The 27790-nt window shown below is 33.2% G+C and overlaps 1 protein-coding gene across 6 annotated transcripts; it reads left to right on the top strand.

Annotated features, from left to right (window-relative positions):
* The first annotated feature begins 302 nt into the window (after positions 1 to 302).
* Positions 303 to 27677, top strand: sfxn5b (sideroflexin 5b). Of its 6 annotated transcripts, none has more exon segments than NM_001030163.3 (14): positions 303 to 512; positions 6313 to 6381; positions 8953 to 9030; positions 9104 to 9130; positions 9211 to 9265; positions 13276 to 13301; positions 13578 to 13631; positions 16615 to 16671; positions 16905 to 16970; positions 19609 to 19699; positions 21953 to 22068; positions 22227 to 22312; positions 24128 to 24245; positions 24395 to 27677. In NM_001030163.3, coding segments are annotated over 14 exon segments (978 nt in total). In that variant the 5' UTR covers positions 303 to 455; the 3' UTR covers positions 24473 to 27677.
* Positions 27678 to 27790: the final 113 nt, after the last annotated feature.

The raw sequence follows: 27790 nt of genomic DNA on the forward strand, positions 1-27790 counted from the left end.
CCTGTATTTGCACCATGCTTAACAATTAAATTATTTTTAATAAAATGTATTATTTTATATTAATAAGTTGACAAATATATTTGTCAAATATACCCATGACTGATTTTGTGCTCCAGTGTCACATATAGGCTATCATTCAGAAATATTTAAATGCTATAATAGCATTACGTAAGTTTTACAAACATAACAACTAGTGTCTGCTTTTTTAAGCAAATGATTTCGACTTACAACCTTAAAGTTGTCTAGTTGTGCTCCAAATGTACATCCTTCAGACTTTTGTAATTAAGAGAGTGTGGATGGAAGGACCTGCTTTGTGTCAAGTCCAACAGAGAACTACACTTCCCATGAACCCCTGCGAGCTATTGCTTCACTAGTTTCGTACCCGAGTTGACTATTCTTACAAATTCCGTCTCATGGACCTTTTTATTATTTAACATCACTCCTGCGCTGCTGAGATGGCGGAATCTGCGTCCTGTCCGCGGTTTCTGCTGGGAAAACCGCGTTTCGAGCAGGTAAAGAGTTTGCCGCGATGTTAAAGTGCATCTTTGTCTGGGCATCTTTGATGGGCGTTGATAAACAACATATGTGTGCAGATGCCTTTGCTTTTTTTATCCTGCTCTGTGTTGCGAAAGTCACGCGTTTATAATGCTTTTTTTCTCTTGTTGGGTTGTCTTCGTTGCATTGTTATGATTGGCGGATGCAGTTAAGGTTTCACCGTTATGTTAGAAACCTCTCAAACATCATCAGATGCATCCCCAATAGCTTTTCCTTTTATATGCAAATATAGCAGGAGACCAGCGGGACAGGTTTGTGTGGGGTTTTAAGCTGTTGCATACAGATGCATTGGGCACTTTTAATTTGGCATTACCGCGGGACTGATTTCACGGGACGTTATTAAAGTTCATAATTTTTCTGGAAAGCTTCGGGGAAATTTGACTGTTGTTTTGTGTTTTTCTTCTTCCAAAGTCAGTCGTGGCTGTGCACCTGATTAACTCAGATATTGGAAGTTTTTTTTCCTCCTGAGCGGATGCGATAATGATCTCCTCAATCGTGTTATCTGCGAATCTCGTGTCGGTCAAATGAATGACCATCTATTTAAGTCCTGTTGCCTCCATGGAAACACCGCGGTCATCCCAATTAACCCCTTCACACCCGAATTATGCTCCGTGGAGTCAACATATGACAGATTTATTTCATTTTAATAGCTATCAGCAATGAGTCAAGAATGATGATAATGTATTAATAGTTGTTTCTGATGTACATATTGACTCTGAACAACTTTTGGGTAATAAAGCACGTGCATTTCAAGTAATGTCAAGAATATTTAATATAAAATATGGTAATGCTGGTAATAAGGGCATTTATTTTATTATATGTAAGTAATTTTTTTGATATATTAATGCACAAAAATAGCCTACAAAAAAATGCTGTTTGCTCAAACTAATTACTTAAATGAGCTGAATCAACACAATTCTTGATTTTTTATTTTTATTTTTATTTTGGGACAAATTGCTTTATGTTCAACCCAATTAAATTTGTAAAAACTTATAAATAAACTTAATTCCTCCATGTTGAACACAAATCTATTGTGTGGAACCATGCATTTTTTACAGTGTATATTCAGTTTAATTATATTAAAATTATATTAATATACACAATTTCCCCAAGATGGGTTGCGACTGGAAGGGCATCCGCTGCGTAAAAACTTGCTGGATGGCAGTTCATTCCGCTGTGGCGACCCCCGCATTAATAAAGAGACTAAGCAGACAAGAAAATGAATGAATGAAAAATATACATAATTATTAGCTCTTCTGTGAAATTTAAAGTAATTGCTATAATTTTACATTTTCCTATTATTTAATTTTTATTTATGTGAATATATTTTTATTTTAAACTAATTACCCTAATTACCCTAAATTGCTTAGTTGATCTAATTAACCTTCTTGAGCATTTAAAATGAACTATAAGAGCTATAGTATTTTGCAGAACAACTAAAGTGTTATTTACTGTCATCCATTCAATTAGTTATGAAAAATGAGTTATAGGGGCGTCACGGTGGTGCAGTGGGTATCACAATCGCCTCACAGCAAGAAGGTCGCTGGGTCAGTTGGCCTTTCTGTGTGGAGTGCCTGTTCTCCCTGTGTTCGCGTGGGTTTCCTCCGGGTGCTCTGGTTTCCCCACAAGTCCAAAAACATGTGGTGTAGGTGAATTGGGTAAGCTAAAATTGTCCGTAGTGCATGTGTGAATGATTGTGTATAGATGTTTTCCAGTGATGGGTTGCAGCTGGAAGGGCATCCACTGCGTAAAACATATGCTGGATAAGTTGGCGGTTCCTTCCGCTGTGGCTTAGTCCCTAGGTTATTAAAGGGACTAAGCCGAAAATAAAATTAAATGAATGAAAGAAAATGAGTTATGTAACTTATGTTTAAAAATCTATTCAAAATATTTCAGATTTCTAAATATTACAAATTTTATAGAAATACAATAAATATTATAAACAGTTTAAAATATTGAAACAATAACAAAAGCAATCTTATGTTCCTCATTTGCAAAACAAAAAATAGTGATTCTATTAATGGTACAAAATCAATTTCACTTAATATAATTTGTACATTTAAAAAAATTGGCATGCAAGTAATGTTACAAAAAATTATAATTAATTTAGATCATTTGTTTGCAAAAAATAGTGGTGAAAATAACATTTTAAAAATAACTTAATAGCAAAAGTTAAAATAATGTTTAATGGTTAAATTTAAGAAATGCGCAACATTAGCAGTCAGTCATCACTGAAATCCCTTGTGTCATTTTTGCAGTAATATACATTACACTTCTTTTGCATGATGTTATAAATATATGATATAATATTTCATTCACAGACTTTTTTTATTCTATTTTTGTTTTTTACTGGGAAAAAAAGCCTGAATGATTAAACATTCACTCTGAAATCAGCACATGCATGTCGATTCTCTGTGTTTTTCTCTGGTTTGCTTCAGAGCCATGTTCACAACTATATAAATATGCATTTTGTTTGCAATGCACTACTATGCTGCTTAGAAGCCCATATAGAGGGCAGTATAATGGAGTATCAATTTTGATTCTTTATAAATGTTGTCTCTGAATGCATCCAAATAAAACACTTTCACTGCGATCAGGAGTTTTGTTTGATTATCATGCCAGATGCTCCCTAAATGAGAATATATTCAAATCTGCTGCCCTATTGATGAACTAGTCCCAGATACCAAAAATAAATCTGGTCTTTTGCCAGTTTTATAAGAAGGTGCATTCATTAGATGTGCAATTATTACGCTTGCTGTTATCATTTAGACATATGAACCAAATCCAGGACCATTTTCCTTGTTATCGCTGCAGTTTTTATCTGAAATCAATGCAGCTGCCTGATTTGGCTGTATGTTTTCTATGCAAACTGTGTATATGTGTCTGATATGTTATAGTAATAATATGTATACAATTGAAGACCAAATTATTATCCCTCCTGTGACATTTCACAGTGTTTCCTCTTATTCTTTCTTCTGGAGAAAGTCATATTTCTTTTTAGTTTAATGTTTAGTCTCCTTAATGTTTATTATTTTTTGATGGGCTACTGAACAAAGCAACGTTTGACTTGAGTTATTATGGTCACTGTTATTATATATTTGGATGGGCAATATCCAGCGCTGGTGCCTTTGACTTTTGTGCACCATTTTCCTCGTTATCGCTGCTGTTTTTGGGTGAAATCGATGCAGCTGAAGGATACGAGTGTATGTTTTCATCTCTCTCCATCTCTGCGAACTGTGTTGCGTATTCTCCGGGGAGCAGAAACACATGCATAATTAACAAGTCTTCTCCTGCAGACGTGCACTCACAGCTTTGAAGCAAGTGTCTGTAGCCCAGAAATAACATTATTAGTCGAGCGAACTCAGATCAGCAGATTTCTTTTGTGCTTTCCTCACCATATATTGTAGCTATTTATGGATGATATGACAAAACACGCATCTCACAATATAAGTCTTCCTTAATCCCGTAAACAATATATACTGTTTATATTTATAGTACATTTAAACAAAACTGTTTTATTTAACAGTTATTTATATTTATATATATATATATATATATATATATATATATATTATTTCCCAAATAATGTTTACATCACAGTATGTCCGATATTTTGTAATTATATATATATATATATATATATATATATATATATATATATATATATATATATATATATATATATATATATATATATATATATATATACACATCGCACTGCTACTTGTGTGACATTGCTCTATATGATCTTACGAGAAAACGTAAGTATTTTATGTTTTGGCAGTTTAGTGGCTAATTCGTACGAATTCGTACGAGTTCAGTCGTAAGAAAATGTACGATTTTAAAAAGGAGGCGTGGCACCTAACCCCACCCCTAAACCCAACCGTCATTGGGGGATACGCAAATCGTACTAAAATGTACGAATTAGATCGTACGAATTTGTACGAATTAGCCACTAAATGAAAAAGTTACGAATTGCCGTGAGATTGTGTTGATGTGGTTGTATATCGGCACTGGTGGGAGGCGCGAGTTGGCTCGAGGTTCGCAGGTCGAGTTCCTTAGTGTCCCCCCAGTGACGATATACAGCCATATAGCAATACTATGAGTGTGATATTGCGTTCATACAACAGTATGACGACATAATTGTGTATATAAAAAGAGAATCAAACACGGATAGTCTCAAAAACCCTTTTATACTTTTTTCAGCCTTTCATACACTTTAGCAGGTGGTCAGAACAGCAGAAGCCATTGCACATTCACCAACGTCACTTTAGAGCTAGTGTTTGAATGATTCTCTAGCGTAATGTTTAAAGTGATGACAAAACAGGTGATTTTGCTCACGTTTTAAGATTATAAGGCTAAACGGCATGGAATGCCATCAGTCTACAGAGATTTCCCAGTATTTCTCTGTTGCAATCGGGATATCACAATAATTAACACCGAAAAAGCCAAAGCAACGCAATTACTACTAGATTACTATTGTATAAACAGCACTACAACATACAAAAGAGAGAGATTAACTTAGAATGTCTCTTACCTGCTTTATAATGAGTTGTGGTTTGAAATTTTTTCCCCCAAGGACTTATTATGCAGTTTCTGTCGCCATCTTGTGGCGGAACATCAACCGTCTTTGCTTTGCTCAGTATGACAGGCTGATGCCAGTGAACGCGGTGAATCTTCGAAATTTAGAATAATTAAAATAGGCATTATCCTTATAAATAAACTGCATAAAATAGTAAAATAGTGCTTTTCTTAAAGCTATTTATATTGTAAGAAATATCGCAACACTCATCTTACTATATGGTTAGGGTTAGAATGCAGGCTTACTTGCATGTAATTATGCATAACTAATTGTAGTTAATATAGTAAGTACATAGAACATGTATTTTATTTAATTCTATAACTGCTATGAACAAATGTTTGATTAAGAATGTAGAAATGTAAAATGAGTACCTTTGAAATGCAACTCGGTTCACCTAACAGCACCTACTGGAAAGGTGAGTATGATCTGATTGGTCAGACTTGATAAAACAACGTTATCTCGCGACCATTTGTAACTTCTTGATTTAGGGGCGAAAGTGGCTAAGTCGTATAAATTTGCATCTCATTAGTATTATTCGTTTATCCCCCAATGATTGTTGGGTTTAGGGGTGGGGTTTGTTGCCACACCTAATAAACAACCTATGAATACAGCACACAAAAGCTTAATACATTTAATTTATTGCACCTTTCTGCGATTTGGACATTGCATAAACTATTATCTTGATAGCGATAGTTGGATATTGTGCAGCCCTAAAATGAGCAATCTAGAGCAGAATATGAAATATATTATTTATTTCACACATACAATTTATACTGTCAGATTGCACAGATCTAATTGTAGTAGTCTAGTGAGATGAGACATTTTTTGTTGACTTTTCCCTGGATAAATCATTTAGATGTGATTGAAGCTCTTTTTTACTCTGTGTGTTCTTTGCCAAATAAACCCTTGGCACGCTCCACCATCGGGCCTCTGAAACAGTTGGTGTTCTGAAAACCGCTCGCATTTCTGAATGTTGATGCAGCTCCATCCTTTGTCGTCTTTAGAGTCCTTCAATATTTTAGTCTGACTCTGAAATTAGGGCGTCTCCTATTAATATAAGGTGCAAGGCAGCAGGTTTTAATCGTGTTGTGGTTTGTGCTGTCACGAGTTTGTCCCGTTTTTATCTTTTGCTTTATCTGAGTTTGTGAAACTAAAGGAATGTTTTTCTTCCTCAGAGCACATTTCTCGGCAGGTTGAGACATTTCATTGACATCATCGACCCTTCCACTTTGTTTGTGACCGAGGTACCGAAGTCTTGTTTATGTTGTTGTGATTGATGTGAATAAATCAGCGATTCTCGATCAGAGGACTTAAAGGATTTTAAATAGATTGTGTTTAGTTTTATAATGCTCTCTGAGTTTAATTTACATAGTTAACCATATTTTTATATCAACATCATCATTTAAAAGTAATAGGTTGCTTAGATAAGCAGAAGAATACTTTATTTATTCATATCTGACACAGATTGGACTTTGTTTTATGTGTATAAACAAAATCCCTTTTTTAATGTTGTATTTAAGTGAGGATTAGTGTAAACACAGATATCAGATATTAGTTATGTCTAAGTCAATATGAATAGGCAAAGAATTTAATATGTATATAAAATGCATTGCTTTGATAGGTCTGGCGCATTCAAGATATGGAAATTTTGCATATTAATATAATTTTTAAAACATTGAGGGAAGCTATTGATGTATGCTGAAATCAGTTAGTTTTGTTTATAGTACTTTCGTAGATATGAAGCAGACAAATCAATACTGACACACAGAAAAACACATGGTTACTTACACTTGTGTGTTGCAATCTGTCTCTCTCAAAAGGCTGCGTCAGTCCTTTTAAAAACAAATCTGCAGTTCAATTAGGAAATAAGCAATTGTGTCATACTGACATATGTCAAGAAAAGAAAATTAGGTTTCTCTAAACATCGTCCTGAGGCTTAATAGTTTATTAATTCTTTAGTTAAATGCAAAGCTGACATAACTGAAAAGGGCTGAAAGGAGCATACACTAACTTATGTATTATTCAGCCTAAAGATGGCACAAAACAGTCAAAAACAGCAGAAATATAAATATGAAAGTGAATGTATATTCACTGAGGGTCAAGATGATTCAAGGCACCCTAATGAGACTTTGTTGTTAGTTTCAGAGGTTGTTGTCTGCAAATAACATACTTTGGACTGTGTGACTGACCATTCAGAAAGAGCCATGTAATAATAATAATAAATAAATTAAACTATAACTATTTAATTCCCAGTAATGGGTTAGGGCTTGAAGGGCATCCGCTGCTAAAAACATATGCTGGAATAGTTGGCGGTTTATTTGTTCAAGCCAAACGAAGAATAAATGAATGACTATTTAAAATAATATTATTTAAAATAATCACATTTTATTAATGTTATTTCTGGTTATTAAATAATTTGACTGTTTTATTACACTGTAAAACCCAAAAAGTTAAGGTAACTCAAACCATTTGAGGAAACTGATTGCAACAAACCATTTAGGATCGAAAACTAATCTCAATGAGTACTGCGAACTTACTCCATTTGAGTAAATGAAGCAATTTGAGCACAGTAAAACCCGGTAAATGAAGAGAACTCAAACCAACTGAGTACTGTAAAACCCAATAAGTTAAGGCAACTCAAATCGTTTAAGGAAACCGATTGCTACAAACCATTTGAGTTCAAAAACTAAACTATGAGTACTGTGAACTTACTCCATTTAAGTTGAAGGAATGAGGTATTTAATGAACTCATTACCTTCAACACTGAGTTCGAAACTCTTTTCAAATGAGTAGAATTAACTTTCAGTACATTTTGAGTTAACTACACTCATCTCATCTGATAAAGTTGACTGTTGGGTTTTACAGTGTAGTAATAGTAATGAAAAAATATAATAATAACAATAATAATCAAAAATCATAACAAAACTGCTTAGCCTTTATTATATAAGAAAACTGTTACTGTTTACTGTTGTTGTTTTAATGTTGTTTTAATTTAAAAAAACAACATCAGTGATATTATGTGAGCAAACTGTAATTTAAAGGGTTAAAATGCCTAAAATGTATGATTTTTTTTAACAATTGAAAGTGTAAAAATAATAAAAATGCAACATGTTTTTTTATTAAGCATTTTATCCTCTTTGTCTATTTTGTAACTTTTAAGTCGCACAAACCAACATTTTTATGCCCAGCTGTAAAATATTTTATTGTCTATAAATTGAATTTGTAATATTTACTAAAATTGGCATTTAGTAAAAAAAAAAAAAAACTAGTCACGAAGCCTTCAGATATTATTGTGGATAGTTGAGGAACTTAGAACAAATTTTTTACCATGCACTGCAAACAGAAATATCTGTAAATTAGCTATGCTTTTGAATTTCATTATGGGACTCTGATCTTTCTTTACAACAACTTTCAACCTTTAAAAGTTTGAAAAAAGTGACTTTTATGAATATTTTTAATAGTTTGAATTTATTTATGGTTTTATTTGATGTTGTATATTATGCAAAAAAAAAACTTGTAATAAACTGGCTGTAATAAATTTTCTGTTATTTTACAGACTTATTTCTCTATATATTAATTCTTACACATTATATTATTTAAAACTACTAGAATGTCAATAAAAGTCAGTTTGTTAAACCGTAGTTAAATTTTCAACATCAAAAGTTGACAGAGCAAAGATCGACTTCCCATAATGCAATTCACAATGGTAAAACTGAAAACACTTGTGAATCACAAAATAGGGAAACTGTTAACTGATATTTTTGCACTGTGCACTGATCATAAAAACTGATTGATTTTGCCTTTCTCCTTCATAGAGTCGTTTAAAAGAATGTATGAAACTCCTGGATGATTTCAAACGAGGGAATCTTCCTGCAGGTGTCACAGATCAGCAGGTGATGTTTAGAAGGATCACGCATGTGCTAAATGTGCTGCAGTGTTTTATAACGGCCTGTGTTCTGTGTTCAGCTCTGGGAGGCTCAGAAGGTCAAGCAGGTGAGAGTTTGGAGCTCTTTGTTCACAGTCACTTTATAAACGATGGATGGTGTTACAGTCACTGACTCGTCTACTTTCAGGCCATCATTCACCCCGACACCGGGGAAAAAATATTCATGCCTTTTCGCATGTCAGGTAAGAGCATAATGAAGATATACACCCTACTTTATTTTTTATTATTAAAGAAAAAAATCTACAAATAATATTGAAGACAGATTATTAGTAGTTCATGAAATAAAACAAGTCAGATTTCAGTCTTTTATTAGTTTATTAAAGAAAATGATTATAAAAATTACATTAAAGACAATGTATAAGAAGTTTATGAAATAAAAACATTTTAAATATTTTAAGAAAAGTTTTAAATTTAAAAAAATAATACTAAAAATGCCTTATCAGTAGTTTGTGAAATAAAAAAAAACAAGTCATATTAAAATCCTTTATTAATTTTTTTTAAAGAAAAACTGAATAAAAAATAATAATATTTTAAGACAGATTAGGGGCTTATGAAATAAAAACAAGTCAATTTTAAATCTTTAATTTTTTAGTAAAGGAAAATGCACAAAACAATATTAAAGCCACATTGTTAGGAGTTTATGAAATAAAAACAATCCAAATTTAAATCTATCCTTTTTTATTGAAGAAACAAATTATAATACTAATATGGAAGACACATTATTAGTAAATCATGAAATAAAAACAAAACAAATGCAAAATCTTCTATTTTTATTAAATAAAAAGTGAATAAAATCATATTGAAGACACATTATCAGTAGTTCATAAGATAAAAAAACAAAAATTATATGAATCACTATAAATAAAAATATTACTTCAAGATTAAGAGGATGGTAATAACTAATATAACTAAACAAATTACTCTATAAAAATGCTGAATTGTTTTAGTCCAACGAGACAAACTCAACGCTGAGTACATTTTTTCAATTAAATTGTAAATACTTAATTTAACCTAACAATTGGGTTTGTTTGGATGTCCATGTTTTTTCCTAGTATTTTTTAGGGTGTAGCTTATGCATTATTATATATACACACACAACCCAGGCTCGTTCTGAAAACATACCGCTATATAAATTTCTGGAGACAGCCAAATATGTCCCAGGAGCTACGTATTTTTGCCATTTTTTTATTTAAAGGCATTCACCCAGAAATTGAGCACAGTGTGCTTAATTATATTAATAATTTTCATAATAGAAAAAAATTGCTTACATGGGCAGGCTTGTGAAAATAATACCCCACAAATTAAAGATAATGGGGCAAAGAAGTGAAAAGTAAAAATAAGTTAATGAGTCAAATAAGACAATAAAGTAAATTTGCGGCATCAAATCTGAAAGGGTTTTTTCAACCTAGGCTCATTCTGAAAACAGCTCTATATGCATTTCTGGAGAGCACAAAGTACGTCTCAGGAGGTCTGTTTTTTGCCGTTTTTGTTTTCGCAAACATGGCTGCTGTGTACACTTTTTGAGATCCCAAATTTCTCGCGCGAGTGCCATTCACGCCTGCTGTTCTCATGCAGGTAAGCGGTCAGCTGGTAATTGGGAAAAGGACCGGTGTCATACCACCCCGTAGTGTTCGCTTTAAAAAAAGAAATGCTGCCATCCGTTCGTTTGGCTACATAATTTGCGATCTCCAGAGACGTATATAGGGCTACGTTTTCAGAATGAGTCTATGTTGCAACATACACATTGATTAATTAATTAATTAATTAATTAATTATACATCACTTCAAAGTTCTCTTTATTAAAAACTCAAAATCAGAAAGAATTCAATTAAGAGTTGTCTAAAGTGTAAGTAAATGGAAAACAATAATTAAAGTGATAAAAAAATATATTCAAATATTTCCCAAATGATGTTTGACAGAGCAAGAGATTTTTCACAGTATTTCCTATAATATTTTTTCTTCTGGAGAAAGTCTGATTTGTTTTATTTTGGCTAGAATAAAAGCAGTTTTTAGCCACCTTAAGCAATATATGTTTTTAGATAGTCTACAGACCAAACCAATGTTATACAATGACTGGCCTAATTAACCTAACCTGCCTAGTTAACCTACTTATGCCTTTAAGGCTGCATTTACACTGCAGATCTTGATGGTCAATTCCCATTTTGTGACTATCCGATTTTTTTAAAGACCTGCTTACATCATCTTTTAAAATTGACTCGTATCTGATCGTCTGCATTTACTGCATTGTGGATCCGTCGGCGCCGATTCAGTGGCGTTGCTCGCTGCAGAAGTTGGGTCTTGTTGTATGCAAACACACCAGCTCAGACAGTAGCCGATTGCTGACTAATTTCATTGGCTGATGCTGCTATGACGATCGCGTCAGTCCCAACTTCTGACACACCCTCTTTCAAGCGTTGGCGCTGAAGCCCCGTGTGAATGGGGCATTGCACTGTATACAGCAAAGGTGAATGACCAGGAAAAAAAGAGAGCGGGCGCTGACTAACAGCTGATAATTAAAGAGTGCTCTTTTCTCTATTTGTGTATGTAATCTGTTCGCAGCTTTGACAAGCTGTTTTACTATAGTTTATGACAGAAAGGTTCTCATTTGTTCATCTTCTTATGATATGATATATAGGCTTTTTTAAACCTTTAATGCAATGTTCATGGCTGGATTTATGCACTTGATGTAGCTGCACTAGTTTTATATTAGTTTATATTGGTTACTTGGTGGACATTGCGCTCTCTCGCTCTCGTTAACATACTCAAATACCTGTTCAATATGACATTATGAAAGCTGTTTAAGTCCTTGTGTATGAGATTTAAGGTTTGGGACTCTGCTGAAGTCTGTTCTGAAATGAAAGCCATTTTAAGTCATTTGCTATGGTTTTTAATGACGCATGACTCGCATTCACAGGTAAAAATCCGATCTACCTGCTAACACTACAGACACGAGAACACCTATCCGATTCATATCGGATACATTTCCACATATGAACAAGGCCTGAATCTGATTTGAGTAAATCGGAATCCATAGCTGCGTCCCAAATCACATACTTATGCACTATTCTACGCCATTTTGTAGTATAAATAGTGTAAGTAGTGCGTTCACACTGAAAACTCTAAAAATAATAAGTGCACTTTAATTACCCAGATGATGCACTCATTCAGCCGGTAAAGTGAAATGTGGAATGATGGACACTTCACGCACTCAACGACTGCAGGTTTGCTTACTTAGCGGAAGGGGCCGAGCTATTGGGCGCACATGTTGAATAACTTCATTTATTTTGGATGGTGAAAGCAAAATTCTCATACGAGAGTTATTATAGCGCCTCCCAATGGTGAATGCGGTTATACTCACGGCAGGTATTATTTGATAATTCGGTCGTTTATTTCTTTGATTTGGCGACCATCAAACGTCATTAGGAAAACAGTTTGAATTTCCGCTTAGTAAATAAACATTAGTGTGTCATTTGGGACGACACTACATACATATACTAGCCTATTGAGTGTGTAAGTGCATATAAGTACATAGTGCATGAGTGTATAGTGTGCCATTTGGGACGCAGCTTATATGATTTGTTCCTACTTACACGTACATGGGCCATATCCGATCTGTGCCACATGGGGGAAAAAAAATCGGAATTGAGTCACTTGAACAGTGCGGCCTTGTGTCACTTTAAGCTCAATACTAGTATCTTGAAAATATCTAGTCAAATATTATTTACTGTCATCATGGAAAAGATAAAAGAAATCAGTTTTAGAAATTAGTTACTAAAACTATTATATTAAGACTATACATAAAGTATATATTTACATATGTAATCTATCTAGGTGTTCACAAAACCGTTTCTTAAACACAAATAATGTCCAACACTGTATTTAATAAGATTAAAAACACTTATTTTATTTATTGTATTTTTGATCAAGTAAATGTTTTATTCTTATAGATGCGGTTCTGTTTTTACCCATCCGAAAACATCAATTATTTATGCACGTGTGCGGCTGATTGTTCATGCCGAATAATTAACAATACAATCACACCATATCATTAAAAAAAAGAGCATCATGCATATTCAAGCAAATGCAAATGAAGTGAGGACAGCCGTAGAGGTTATTTCTGTCTCTCTTCTGATGATCTCTGAGTTGTGATTTGTTGTTTTTGCTCCTCTTCTTATCTGTGTCCGTTTCACAGGCTATGTGCCATTCGGGACGCCAATCGTAAGTCTTACATTTGCTTGTTAAAAATAGATCAAAGTGCAAATCAGAAACAAACAGAAGAGCAAATATGAGATAAAGACGCTTCAATCCAATCATTATGCATGAGCCAGTATTGAAACATCCAGGTCTTCTGAGCTGAGAGGTGTTGAAATCTGCATTGAGCTTCTAAAGTCTGTCGTAAAGCTTTGTTTTTGTAGATAAGTGTGAATTATTAACGTGCACCACTGTCTACTGTTTACTAGTCAGTCTTCTGACCTGCAGCTGATTGTCTTGCAGGTTGTTGGTCTTCTCCTTCCTAACCAGACTTTGGCCTCCACTGTTTTCTGGCAGGTAAAGTCAATTGTTCCCATCATTTTGAGCTCATCAGTGCCGGGAAGCGTAAAAGCTGACTCTGCATTCCCAGCAGCCACTCATTCAGTTATAAATGCAGAATTAGACTGAAGTAGTTTAATAGGATTTCCCTACTATACACTCATCTCAGTTAAATTGTGAGTGCTGTACACACATGATTTTGTAACAATGCAATTAAAGGGACAGTTCATTCAAAAATAGAAATTTACTCTCCATCAAGTAGTTTGAAGCCTTTATGAGTTTCTTTTCCTCCGGGTGCTCCGGTTTCCCCTACTGTCCAAAGACATGCACTATTGGATGAACTAATTTGGCTGTAGTGCATGGGTGTGTGTGAATCCAAGAGTGTATGGGTGCTTTCCAGTACTTGGTTGCGGCTGGAAGGGCACCTGCTGCGTAAAACATATGCTAGAATAGTTGGCGGTTCATTCCGCTGTGGTGACCCCTGATAAATAAGGGACTAAGCCTGAGGAAAATTAATGAATAAATATAGTTATAATAAACTGCCATTTAAGTTTGAATCAGTGAATCATTTACTGAAGATTCACTCTGACCAAATCATTTGAATCAGTGAGTCATTCATGGAAGAGTCATTCCGTTCTGATTATTTGTAAATTAAATATTGTGTATATATTATACCTGCCAACACTCCCGTTTGTCCTGGGAGTGTCAGACCATCTCCCGCCACCCTCCCGTTTTGTTATTTCTCCCGGGAAAAACTCCCGTAATTTCATCCCCCAAATTCTCATAGCGGCAGCCCGAAATCCGGTGCATAGTTACTGTCCCGGACACCTCACCCCTGACACCAAGACACTATATGCCCAGTCTCATGGATTTTCAGAGATTTTTCAAACATTGGCAGGTATGGTATAACCTTGAGGTTTAATCTGACATGAAAAATCTGTGAATCGTCCACTGAAGATTTGCTCTAACAGGATCATTTGAATCAGTGGATCAGTAAAAGGGATAGCTCACCAAAAAAAGATAATTCTGTGATCATTTTCTCTTTCTGCACTTGTTAAAAACCTATCTGAGTTTCTTTCATCTGTTAATCGCAAAGGACGATCAGATCAAAGGACGAAAGAAAATCATTTAGATTAAAGATTAAAAGAGGAAATGGTATGCCTTTAACTGGATGTTCGCTTTGATCATCTGAATCAGTGAATCATTAACTGCACACTCGCTCTGATTGGATCAATTGAATCCATGAGCTGTTGACTCAAGAAGAGATGCAATCAGATCAGTCCAATTCATGAAGTCATTAATCAGTGCAGTTTGCAAAATAATTTACCATGTTAACTTAACTGAATCAGCTCATTTAAGAATCAGATTATTTCTTTTGTATATATATAATATACAGTTGAAGTCAGATTCAGATTTATTAGCCCCCTTTGATTTTTTTGATAATATTTTTCTTCTGGAGAAAGTCTTATTTGTGTTTTTATGGCTAGAATAAAAGCAGTTTTTAATTTCTTAACCACCATTTTAATGACAAAATTATTAGCCTTTTTAGGCAATTTTTTTCCCGATAGTCTACAGAACCAACCATCGTTATACAATAACTTGCCTAATTACCCTATCCTGCTCAGTTGATCTAATTAAACTAGTTCAGCCGTTAAATGTCACTTTAAGCTGTATAGAAGTGTCTTGAAAAATATCTAGTCAAATATTATTTACTGTCATCATGGCAAAGATAAAATAAATCAGTTATTAGAGATGAGTTATTAAAACTATTATGCTTAGAAATGTGCTGAAAAAAAATCTGCTCTGTTAAACAGAAAAAAGGGAAAAAATAAATAGGGGGGCTGACTTCAACTGTATGTTTGTGTTCTAAATATATTTTTTAACGTATATATATACACACAAGCATGTATATATATTTGAGAAAATGCTTATTTATATTTAGACATATATATGTATATGACAAAAAAATACATATAAATTTAAATATCCATGTAACAAAACTGTTTTGTATAGTTTTGTTTCTATGTACAATTGAATTCAGAATTATTAGCCCCCCCTTTGCATTTTTTTTCTTTTTTAATTATTTCCCAAATAATGTTTAACAGAGCAAGGAGATTTTCACAGTATGTCTGATAATATTTTTTTCTTCTGAAGAAAGTCTTACTTGTTTTATTTTGGCTAGAATAAAAGCAATTTTTAATTTTTTAAACACCATTTTAAGGTCAAAATTATTAGCCTCTTTAAGCAAATTTTTTTTCCGACTGTCCACCGAACAAGCCATCATTATACAATAACTTGCCTAATTACCCTAACCTGCCTAGTTAACCTTATTAACTTAAATTATTAATTATTAATAATTAACTTTAATTATTAATTTAAATGTCACTTAAAGCTGTATAGAAGTGTCTTGATAAATATCTAGTCAAATATTATTTACTGTCATCATGGCAAAGATAAAAGAAAGTCGTTATTAGAAATGAGTTATTAAAACTGTTGTTTAGAAATGTGTTGAAAAAAATATCTCTGTTAAACAGAAAAAGGGGTACAAATAAACAGGAGGGGCTAATAATTCTGACTTTAAATGTATGTGTGTGTATCACTTTTACTTAATAAATATATGTAATACACACACCTATTATGCCAAAACAAACTTTTAGTTTAGATGTGATTAATCATGACTAATCTTAGGCGAGCACTTGTGCAAATATTATTGCAAATATTATAGTTGAGTAAAAATTATGTGATTTTGGTTTGGAAAATAATGAAGCAAAAGTTTTTTTTTTTCTACTCTGATGTATTTGTGTGCAGTACTTAAGCACAGTAATGAAGTAAAAATATTAAATCTAGAAAATTAACTCTTGGATTTAAATGGATTTGTCATTCGTGAAACATTACAGTGAATGTGACCTTCTCCAGAAGAGTGTCTTCACAGAAAATGACACATTAACATTCACATTTCAATCAAAAAGAGTAAAGCTGACCCTGAATTTCTCTCCGGCAGTGGCTGAACCAGAGTCACAATGCATGTGTGAACTACGCCAACCGCAACGCCACAAAGGTACGCTTTGACTTTCAATTCAGGTCAGCGTTTCGAGCTTGAACTCTGTCAGTGCAGTTGCAGATGGTCATTCAGTGAAGCGTTTCTTTCTTCTCGATTCCATCTGAATGACCATCGTTGTGTCCCGAGGGCCAGACGGCTGTTCTGCATCCACATCTGCAGTGTTTTTCATTGCATGGCGTTTCCAGCACCTGAAACTTCATTGTTTTTTTTTTCCACAATGTCATCTTTAGCCAACGCCAACCTCAAAGTTTATTCAGGGATACGTGGGAGCCGTGACCAGCGCTGTTTCTATTGCCGTAAGTCATTTTTAATTTTGATTTCATTTTTAATGTTAGTGTTTAAGGTGCGTTCACATGGACATCAGTAATCATGTTATGTACCTCATTCTGAATAAGACAAAACTAGTGTTACTCCCCTCAAGATGAAACAAAGGCTCAAGTCTTGATCAAGTTCTTGATTATAACTGACATTTATTCGGACACGAGTCTGTAGTATGTCTTGTACATTCTAGCCTTGCACTCCTTTATGTCCCAATAATGCCATCAGAACTATGAAAAGAAATACATAAACTTAAATTAACCCTTTAAAGGTGACGTTGCACGTAATGAACAACATACATACAACCAAAAGATAAAGTGCACATTCAACATGTAAAGAAATACACTTAATTGGCTAATTATACATTAACATACGGACACATAATCATACATGTTCACATTAACATTAACACTATACGAAACATACCTCATTGGCCTCTTTAACTCAAGAGGAATAAACTTGAAGGGTTGCAGTTTCTCTTTAACAAACTTCTTTGTACTTCTTAATCCTTACAAACGTGTTATTAGCACAGCACCTTGTAGTGCACCGGAAAAATATCTTGATTGCAACAATGAAATAATTCCCAAGCTAAACATGACAAGAAACAGGTTCCCCCCTCCCCTTCTATAGTTTTAGTTAAATAACTTGAAATGCATTAACAACAAATATACATTACTTATTTATTCTAATGATTACTAATGATTAGAGTGTAGTATACAAGAATTGCTTCTGACGACAGCTACAACTAGTCTTACTGAAATTTGCACGGATATACAGCGGGGAAAATAAGTATTGTACACATCATGTTTTTACCTGGGAATAATATTTCTAAAGGAGCTGTTGACATGGTATTGAAGCAGATTTTGGTAAAAACCTAAACAAAAAAAAAATCTGAAAAATGAGTTGTGTGTAATAACAATAGAGTGACACAAGAAGAAAGTCCTGAACAACTGAAACGTATTTAATACTTTATATAAAAGGCTTGTTTGGTGATGGCAGCTTAAAGACGCCTCTCATATGGAAAATAAAGTCACATGAATTGCTCAGGTGTGAGTTTTTCACAGACTTAAACAGAATGTAAAAATATTGATGGTTCTGTAGGCAGGCCCGGATTGGCTAATCAGGAGGACCTGGAGAATTCCCTGTGGGCCGGTCCGTTTTTTGTCCGCTGCTTGCACTCTCAGCAGTCGCACTTTTTTCATTTATGTATTTATTTGACCATAGCTTCACACTTTTTATTCATTATTTAGCCGCTCCTCCGCTCTTATAAATTGATGTAATTATGAAAAATGATGTAACTATCATTCGACCCCAAACAGCGGTACCTTAGTTAATATAAGAAGTCTAATAATTAATATTAATGAATATTATACCTGCTCAATGAAAATCAGTGATAATCAGAATCAATGATTCACTACATTAATAAACCTGACATAACTTGATCAGAAATCTAAAAAGGGAAGAAACCCAACCCAAACGACGATTTACAAAAGCCGTCCAGAAAAGAAAAGCAAAAGCCCTCGTCCGACTTTTGACTGCGTTTTCGGATTTCGCCGCATTCTCGCCCCTTCACGAACTTGTTTGCTTTTATTTTTTGGATTCTGTTTTTCATCTTACCTGATTTCTTGAACCGCTCTTTCCCGGACTCGAACCCGGCGTCGCCGCGACCGGCTCCTCCTCCTCCAGGCCTCCGCTCCGCCTTCGTAACACTACGAGCTAAGCAGACAAACTGATTGTGGCGGGAAAGCCCTCCACACGGAGGTGAGCCGTCAACCGGCGAGCACGAAGAAGAGGAATGGCGTCACACCGTCCCGTTGCATTCACTCGAAAAAATTTAATGCGGCCATACGTACCTCCTGCCACATAAATCGCGGTCTCGAAACACGTCCGCTGGGCTTCGTTTTCAGAATGAGCCTGGGTTGAAAAAACACATAATAGTATTTTATAGTAAATACGATATCGTTTTTAACAGTTCTACAGTGACTTATTATAATCATTACAACTCTTTGTAAATCCAGCATACTGTTGTACAGGGGTCACCAATCTCGGTCCCGGAGGGCCGGTGTCCCTGCAGGGTTTAGCTCCAACTTGCCTCAACACACCTGCCTGGATCTTTCAAGTTTACCTAGTAAGACCTTGATTAGCTTGTTCAGGTGTGTTTGATTAGGGTAATAAATAGTGCAGTATACCTTAGCTTGTACTACAGTAAATTGTGTTGTATTATAGTATAACATACCCCATAGTTGTAAAAAAAAATACAGTATTAGTTTTTGTATTACCATAGCCACAACAGGTTACTTTAAGTCAGGGATGTTCAAACTCGGTCCTGGAGGGCCGGTGTCCTGCATATTTTAGTTTCAACCCCAATTAAACACAACTGAACCAGTTATTAAGCTCTCTCTCTAGGTATACTAGAAACTTCCATGGAGGTGTGTTGAAAGAAGTTGGAGCTAAACTATGCTGGACACTGGCCCTCCAGGACCGAGTTTGCACACCCCTGGTTTAAGTACTTTAAAACACTTCAATACTGGCTATAAATTACTGCACTATTTTGAATGTGGGTTGTCCAGTTTCACTTGTATATGTCATGTAAATTCTTCTTCTGTCCTACTGTAGGTGGGTCTGAATGTACTGATCCAGAAATCCAGCAAGTTTAACCCTGCCACCAGACTCTTCATACAGAGGTTTATCCCCTTCCCCGCTGTCGGTGTGTACAGATACAGAACCACGTACAGTATTTCTCTTGATTCAGCAGAGTTTTCAGTGTTAAACTGCATGAAGCTCCACCTGCTGACTGTGTGAAAGCATAACACTTAGAGTCACTACTACACTATAGTTAAAACACAATGCCGTTTGCTGCTTCCCAGTTCACATACATATACGTTTGTAGTATATGCCCTGTCAATCATCCACACATCATCCACGTTTCTGTCATATTTAATTTCCTACATTATTGGAGAAGCAGCAGCAGGATCTCCCATTCACAAGTCTTTCATGCAGAGGAATCTCCTCAGGTCTTTGGATAATTATGCATTCGGATGTTAAGGTTTAAATTACAATTTAAAAATCACTTTTGCTGTTTGCTTAAACTAATTATTTAAAATAAGCTCAAATGACTTAATTCTTAAGTTTTTGGGGGGACAAACTAATTGTTTTATGTTCAGTCCACCTAAATTAAAATAAATCTGTTTGTGCTGGGACAACATGAAGATATTGTTTGGAACCCAGACTTTTTTTAACAGTGTATTACTAGCTGGTCTAAAAATACTATATCAAATTAAACATTTGTAACATTATTATTATTATTTAACAATATTATTATTAATAATACTATAATTACAAAAGAAGATAATTTGAGAAATGCTAAAGACTTGTAGATATTGACTTCCATTGTACTTTTAGGTCCTACTATGGTTGTAAATTGGTACTGGTTTTCAACATTCTTCAAAATATCTTCTTTTTTTGTTGAACAGACCAAAACTCAGATGGTTTTTGGGAGAACTCATTCATTCATTCATTTTCTTTTCGGCTTAGTCCATTTATTAATCTGGGGTCGCCACAGCGGAATGAACTGCCAACTTATCCAGCACATGTTTTACGCAGCGGATGCCCTTGCAGTCGCAACCCATCTCTGGGAAGGAGAACTCATTCATTTATTCATTTTCCTTTAGCATAGTCTCTTATTTATCAGGGGTCACCACAACGGAATGAACCGCCAACTTATCCAGCATATGTTTTACACAATGGATGCCCTTAAATATAAAATAATACATTTTTCAATAACCTCCCCAAACATTTGAACGGTTGTACTGTATATGCTTATATATTGGATTTTTACCTTAAAAGCGGTTTTATTTCAGCTAAGGAAATATTTATTAGTTTTCCTTAAAAATTAGGTAACTTTTATTTATTTAAAAAAATTATAATTTAATTGGTTAATACTTACTACAATAGTTAGTCGTTGATACTAAAACCTGAGTTTACATCAGAATATTTTCACTTAAAGCGGGAGAAATAAGTATTGAACACGTCACCTTTTTTCTCAGAAAACATATTTCTAAAAGTGCCGTTGACATGAAATTTTCACCTGATGTTGATAGCAATCAATGAAATCCATATATGCAAAGAAAACTAATTTAATTAGTTTACAAATGAAGTTATGTGTAATTAATAAAATGCAGGGAAATAGTATTGAACACATGAAGAAAGGAGGTGTAGAAAGGCAGTGAAAGCCCAGACAGCAGCTGAAATCTCTCAATAGTTCTTCAGTAACCTTCTGCCCTTCCTCAGTGTAATGAATATTAGCTGCTTCAGTCCAACATCTACATTAGCAGGATGATGAAGATGAAACCAGGGTGGACATTTCAGCAAGACAATGATGCAAAACACAGCCAGGAACACTCTCAAATGCTTTCAGAGAAAGAAAATCAAGCTGTAGAATGGTCCAGCCAATCATCTGAATTAAATCCAACAAAGAATACAAAATAAAGATCAAATTTGATAGACGAGACCCACAGAACCATCAAGATTTTTACACTCTGTTACAGTCTGTGAAAAACTGACGCCTGAGCAATGCATGTGTCTTCATTCTCCATATGAGAGGCGTCTTTAGGCTGCCATCATTAAAAAAGCCTTTTATATAAAGTGTTAAATAAGTTTTAAGTAGTTCAGCACTTTCTCCTTGTGTTATTCCATTGTTATTACACACAACTTATTTTTCAGATTTTTTTGTTTTGTTTTATTTTTATGTTTGTATTGTTTGAGTTTTTACCAAAATCTGGTTCAATTCCATGTCAACAGCTCCTTTAGAAATATTATTCCCAGGAAAAAACATGACATGTTCAATACTTATTTTCCCCGCTTTATTCATGCAATATTATCAAGATATATTAGACACCTGATGTCATGGGGTATTTAGCAAGTTCACCATTAATATCCATGTATCGTTTATTATTTTCAGCCAGTGCAAACATCTGCAATGTGGCTCTAATGAGACACAATGAGCTGTCGGAGGGAATCGATGTTTTGGACAGCGATGGGAATGTGGTGGGATCCTCACGGATTGCTGCCAAACATGTGCGTATGTTTTCCTGGAGCAGGTCACTATACACATTGTTTTATTGATATTTAATATTATGATATATGATTTCCAAATGCACAAATGTTAGGTCTTGTCTTTCATTTTTTGTGTCATAAAATGATTTTGTGTTTTTTGTTTATGTATTTTTCCTCAGGCACTGATAGAGACGGCGCTGACACGAGTTGCTCTACCGCTGCCAATCTTTGTACTTCCACCAATAATAATGGCCTTCTTGGAAAAGTAGGAAGTTACTTTTGCTTCAGTTGCATTTGATCTATTAAGGAATAGATTATGATTACATTCTACTTTATAATTATTTATATAATAAATCATATGTAAAAGTTGAATTCTTTTTCAAATGTTTCCTAAGTGCTGTTTAACAGAGAGAAAAAATCATAGATTTTTAAAACATATTCATTATTATAACCATTTTTTAATAAATAATTAATTTTGACAGTACATAATATTTTACTAGCTATTTTGCGACGTAAAGGGCCATTTTATTATTTTTTAAGAGACTAATAATATTGAAGTTAGCATTTATTTTTTAACTCTTTAATTCCAGTCAAACTAAAATAAATATATAATAGGAAATACTGCTTTGTTAAACATCCCTTGAGAAATATATCTAAAAAAAGAAATTTCACAGGTGGACTAATGATTAAAATAATAACTAACTTAACTAATGTATATGCACAAATAAAATATTGTATTGCATCCTAGTAAAAATATGAATTTAAAAGATAGACTTGTGAGAAATTTACTCATATGTGCTTTATTCATTTATTTCACAATGAATAAAGCACAAATGAGTAAATCTCTCACAAGTCTATCCTTTAAATTCATATTTTTACTAGGATGCAATACAATATTTTATTTGTGCATATACATTAGTTAAGTTAGTACTGAAGCCAAATTTGGAATATAACAAAATAACTTATGATAATGTTACAAAAATTTGTATGTGATGCACAGTTGAAGTCAGATTTATTAGCCCCCCTTTATATTTTTTTTTCTTTTTTAAATATTTCCCAAATGATGTTTAACAGGGCAAGGACATTTTCACAGTATGTCTGATAATATTTTTTCTTCTAGACAAAGTCTCATTTGTTTTATTTCGGCTACAATAAAAGCAGTTTATATATATTTTTTTTTATTAATTTTAAGGTCAAAATTATTAGCCTCTTTCAGCTATATATTTTTTTCCGCTAGTCTACAGAACAAACCATCGTTATACAATAACTTGCCTAATTACCCTAACCTGCCTAGTTAACCTAATTAACCTAGTTAAGCCTATACATGTAAATTTAAGCTGTATAGAAGTGTAATCAACTGTAATTATAAATTTATTATATAGTAAGATGGGAGATGTCCCGCATTTATTAGGGATGCACCAATATGAAAAAACAATAAAAACCTCATAAAACACATGTATAATGCATCGGAAGGGATTAAAATGACTAAATTAATCTATAAAAATAATAATACTGGCTTTCATTTATCAGTAAATCAGCCTATACAGTTGGATTTTTTTTTTCTTTTTCAATTATTTCCCAAATGATGTTTAACAGCGCAGTTATATTTCCTATAATATTTTTTCTTCTGGAGAAAGTCTTTATTTGTTTTATTTCGGCTAGGATAAAAACAGTTTTTAATTTCTTTAAGCCATTTTAAGGTCAATATTATTAGCCCCCATACGCAATATTTTTTTCGATAGTCTACAGAACAAACCATCATTAAACAATGACTTGCTGTAATTATCCCAACTCGCTTAGTGATTACCGCCTACAGTAATTAACCTAGTTAAGCTTTTAAAAAAAGTCACTTTAAGCTGAATACCAGTACCTTGAAAAATATCTGGTAAAATATGTTTTATATATTTTATTTATAAATTATGTTGAAAAAATCTTCTCTGCATTAAACAGAAATTGGGGAAAACAATATACAGAAGGGCTAATAATTCTGACTTTAACTGTACATCAGCCACTATTGTACTGTACCATAGTAAATAACAGTAAACATCTGCTCATCTGGACTCTTACTGTCCTCCGTCAGGCTTCCTCTACTGCAGGCTCGTCGCAGGCTGATGCTGCCCGTACACAGTCTGGTTTGTCTTTTGGTCTTTGGTTTGTCCTTGCCGCTGGCCATCAGCCTCTTTCCTCAGATGTCAGAGGTACTGCAGCAAATCCTGCATCGCTTCTACAGTAAACACTCAATGCAGCGCCTTTCATTTCGCCTGTCCACCTCTTGCCATTAATCTTCCCCTGCGTGTGTGCTCTACATGAGAAATATTTTGCTTGCTAATCATTCTTTGCTCCTCAGATCGAGGCATCTCACCTTGAGCCGGAAATTGCCATGGCAACAGATTGCAAGGTGCTGACTTACAACAAGGGCCTGTGATGAAGACGAGAGGAGTTTAATCAGCTGCAGACGACGGTGCAAACAGTGGCTGTGTCTGAAATCGACACCTATACCCTTTACTAGTGCACTGTTTGAGGGAGCAGCCATTTGTAGTGGTGCTTTAAACCATAGTGGTGGATGTTTAATCAAAGCACAGCAATATTAGGGGAAAATCGATGTACGGTCAATGATATGGAAGTCCCTTTCTGCCAGGTAAGAAAAAAAAGCCTGCCTTTAAAAGTCAACATTATGAGATAAAATGTCCAAATTGTGACTAAAAAGTTGAAATTTTGAGTCTAAATTCTATTTTACTGTCAAAATTGTGATTTGTAAAGTCTTAATGATAACTTAAAAAGTTGAAATTATGATTTTGCTTATTGAAATTATGTTATAAAATGAAAGAAAGAAGTCCTGACTTAGTCAAAATTATTATTTAAAGAAGTTGGAATAAAATGATGACTTAGCAAGTTGAAATGATGAGATAAAATGTCCAAATTATGAGTCAAAAGTTGAAATTATGAGATTTATTTTTAAAAAAAGTCTAAATTCTAATTTACTTTACTAAAATTACTGAAATTATGTAGTCTAAATTATGAGATACTAAGTCAGAATTATGATGTAGCAAATTTAAATAATGAGATAACTAAGTTATGACTTATGACGAAATTATGACACATTTTCAAACAGAATAGTTTTAATTCTGATTTACTGTCAAAATTATGAGATAAAAAGTTGAAATTATGATTCAGCAAATTTAAATTATGAGATTATTTTGACAGTCAAAATTATTATTTATAAGGTTTGTATGAGATAAAACATTTAAATTATGAGATAAAACATCCAGTTTATGACTTAAAAAGTCAAATTATGAGATAAAAAGAAGGAAAGAAAATCTGACTTAGACAAAATTATTATTTATAAAATTGGTTTGAGATAAAAACATTTCAATTTTGACTTAGCGAGTTGAAATTATGAGATAAAATGTCAAAATTATGACTTAAAAAAATCTAATCATGAAATAAAAAGTCAAAATTATGACGTAAAATGTAGACATTATGGCAGTCAAAATTCTGATTTATAAAGTTTGTATGAGATAAAAACTTCAGCAAATTGAAATTATGAGATAACATTTTATTAAATTAATAAATAATTTATTAAAAAGTCAAATTATGAGATAAAAAATAAAAAGTATGATGTAAAAAAATTATGGTAGTCAAAATTTTAAAAATTGTAATTAGTTTTTTTTATTATGACTTAAAAAGTCTGAATTATAATGTAGCAAATTGAAAATATGAGAAAAAAATGAAATTATGACTTAAATTCTGAAGTCAAAACTATTAGAATAAAAATATAAATTCTAACTTTAAAAGTTGAAAATTTGATTTAGCAAATTGAAATTATGAGATAAAAAAGTTAAAATTCTCACTTAGTCAAAATTGTGGTTTAAAAGGTTTGCATAAGATAAAAAAAACATTTAAATTATGACTTAGCAAGTTGAAATTATGACAAAATGTCAAAATTATAACTTAAAAATTCTAAATGAGATAGTCAAAATTATGATTTATTGTTAAAATTATGATTTTTTTGTTAAAATTATGATTTGTAAAGTCAAAATAATGAGACAAAACTATGAAATTATGACATAAAAAGTTGAAATTGTGTTTTAGCAAATTGAAATAAGGAGATAGAAAAAGTTTCGATTCTGACTTAGTCAAAATTATGATTTATAAGGTTGGTATGAGATAAAACATTTAAATTATGACTTAGCGAGTTAAGATTCTAAGATAAAATGTCCAAATAATGACTTAAAAAGTTAAATTATTGATTAGAAGTTATGATGTAACAAATTAAAATTATGAAATAAAAAGTAGAAATTCTGACTTAGTCAAATGTATGATTTGTAAAGTTAAATAATGAGATATACTGAACAAATTATAAGTTAAAAGTTGAAATAATTATTAAGCAAATTTAAATTATGAGATAAATAGTTTACACTCTGACTTAAAAAGTAGAAATTATGACAGTAATTAAATTATGATTTAGAAAGTTGGTATTATGAGATAAAAAAATGATGACTTAGCAGATTTAAATTACGAGATTTAAAAAAATCTAAATTACGGCATAAATTGAAATTACAACAAAGTTGAAATTATGGCTAAGAAAGTGATCGTTTTGACTTTTTAAGTCCAAAGTATGATTTCTAAAGTAGAAATTATAAGACAAATGTCAAATCTTTCACTTAAAGTAAAAATTCTGACTTTTAAAGTTGAAATTCTGAATTATTTTCTCATAATAATGAGAAACCTTCTCAAAATAATGATAAACTTTCTCAAATAACGAGAAACTTTTGTTATTTTGACTTACTTGTTGCACACAAATCTTGATAATTGTCTTTATTAATTTTGTTCTTGCCTGGAGGATATGGACTTCCACACACTGGCAAAAGTACCCATAATTATTATTAATATTCCACTGTGAGAGTTTGTGCGGCAAATGAATTTCTTCATCAGACCACAAGATGGCGTCCACATGGGAATCCTATCTGTGTACGTTTCTAAAAGAATAATTATTTAATTGTTTAATTATCAGCATTTGTATACATGACAGAAACCACAATACTTTCATTCCATTACTAATGGACAGCTCACAAGTATATAACTATCACAGGGGCTGACCAGGAGGATGAGGGATTTATCAACAAGCAAAGCACAAACAAAACGGCATCTTTTCTATATTAGTGGACTACTGTAGAGAATAGTGAATAAGGGTGTAGAGATGATTTCAGATACTGCCAGTGTTGAGGAGGACAAACACTGCAACACTCTGAGCAATATTAACCAGCTAAACCTTTTCCTTAACCGCTGAGCCATTCTTCAGCTGCTGATATAGTAATAACCACAGTGTTTACTGACAGGGAGAAAACAAGGCCTTATATTAAATAACTTTGGTATAATAAAAACACACAAATTATTATGAACAATAAGGGTATTAATAGTAGGTAAGTGCAGCATTATATTAAATTCTGATTCTGTTGTTATTATATGGTCGGTGAATGCACTTTAATGACAATGTAATTAACTTTGTGCTTATTTGCATGTCGCACTTAATACTTTACTATTGTTTTTATGTGTACTTGTACAGTTTTAACCCTCAAGTATTCATATTTCTTTGGCTATATTAACCAAATATACAATTTGAAATTGTACTTTTTTGAAGAAGTGTGCTTTTTTAACCACTGAATAATTCTTTGGTGTTAAAGGTGAAGTATGTACGTTTGACACATGGGGCTCTATTTTGACAGTCCATGCGCAGAGCGCA

This window comes from Danio rerio, chromosome 14 (assembly GCF_049306965.1).
Source record: "Danio rerio strain Tuebingen ecotype United States chromosome 14, GRCz12tu, whole genome shotgun sequence".
Classification (NCBI taxonomy): domain Eukaryota; kingdom Metazoa; phylum Chordata; class Actinopteri; order Cypriniformes; family Danionidae; genus Danio; species Danio rerio.

Coding starts and splice junctions, on each gene's coding strand:
- sfxn5b (XM_073921477.1), top strand. CDS start 456: ATGGCGGAATCTGCGTCCTGTCCGCGGTTTCTGCTGGGAAAACCGCGT. Junction 13,632..16,614: donor CCTCCACTGTTTTCTGGCAG/GTAAAGTCAATT, acceptor TCTCTCCGGCAG/TGGCTGAACCAGAGTCACAA. Junction 16,971..19,608: donor CCAGCGCTGTTTCTATTGCC/GTAAGTCATTTT, acceptor GTCCTACTGTAG/GTGGGTCTGAATGTACTGAT.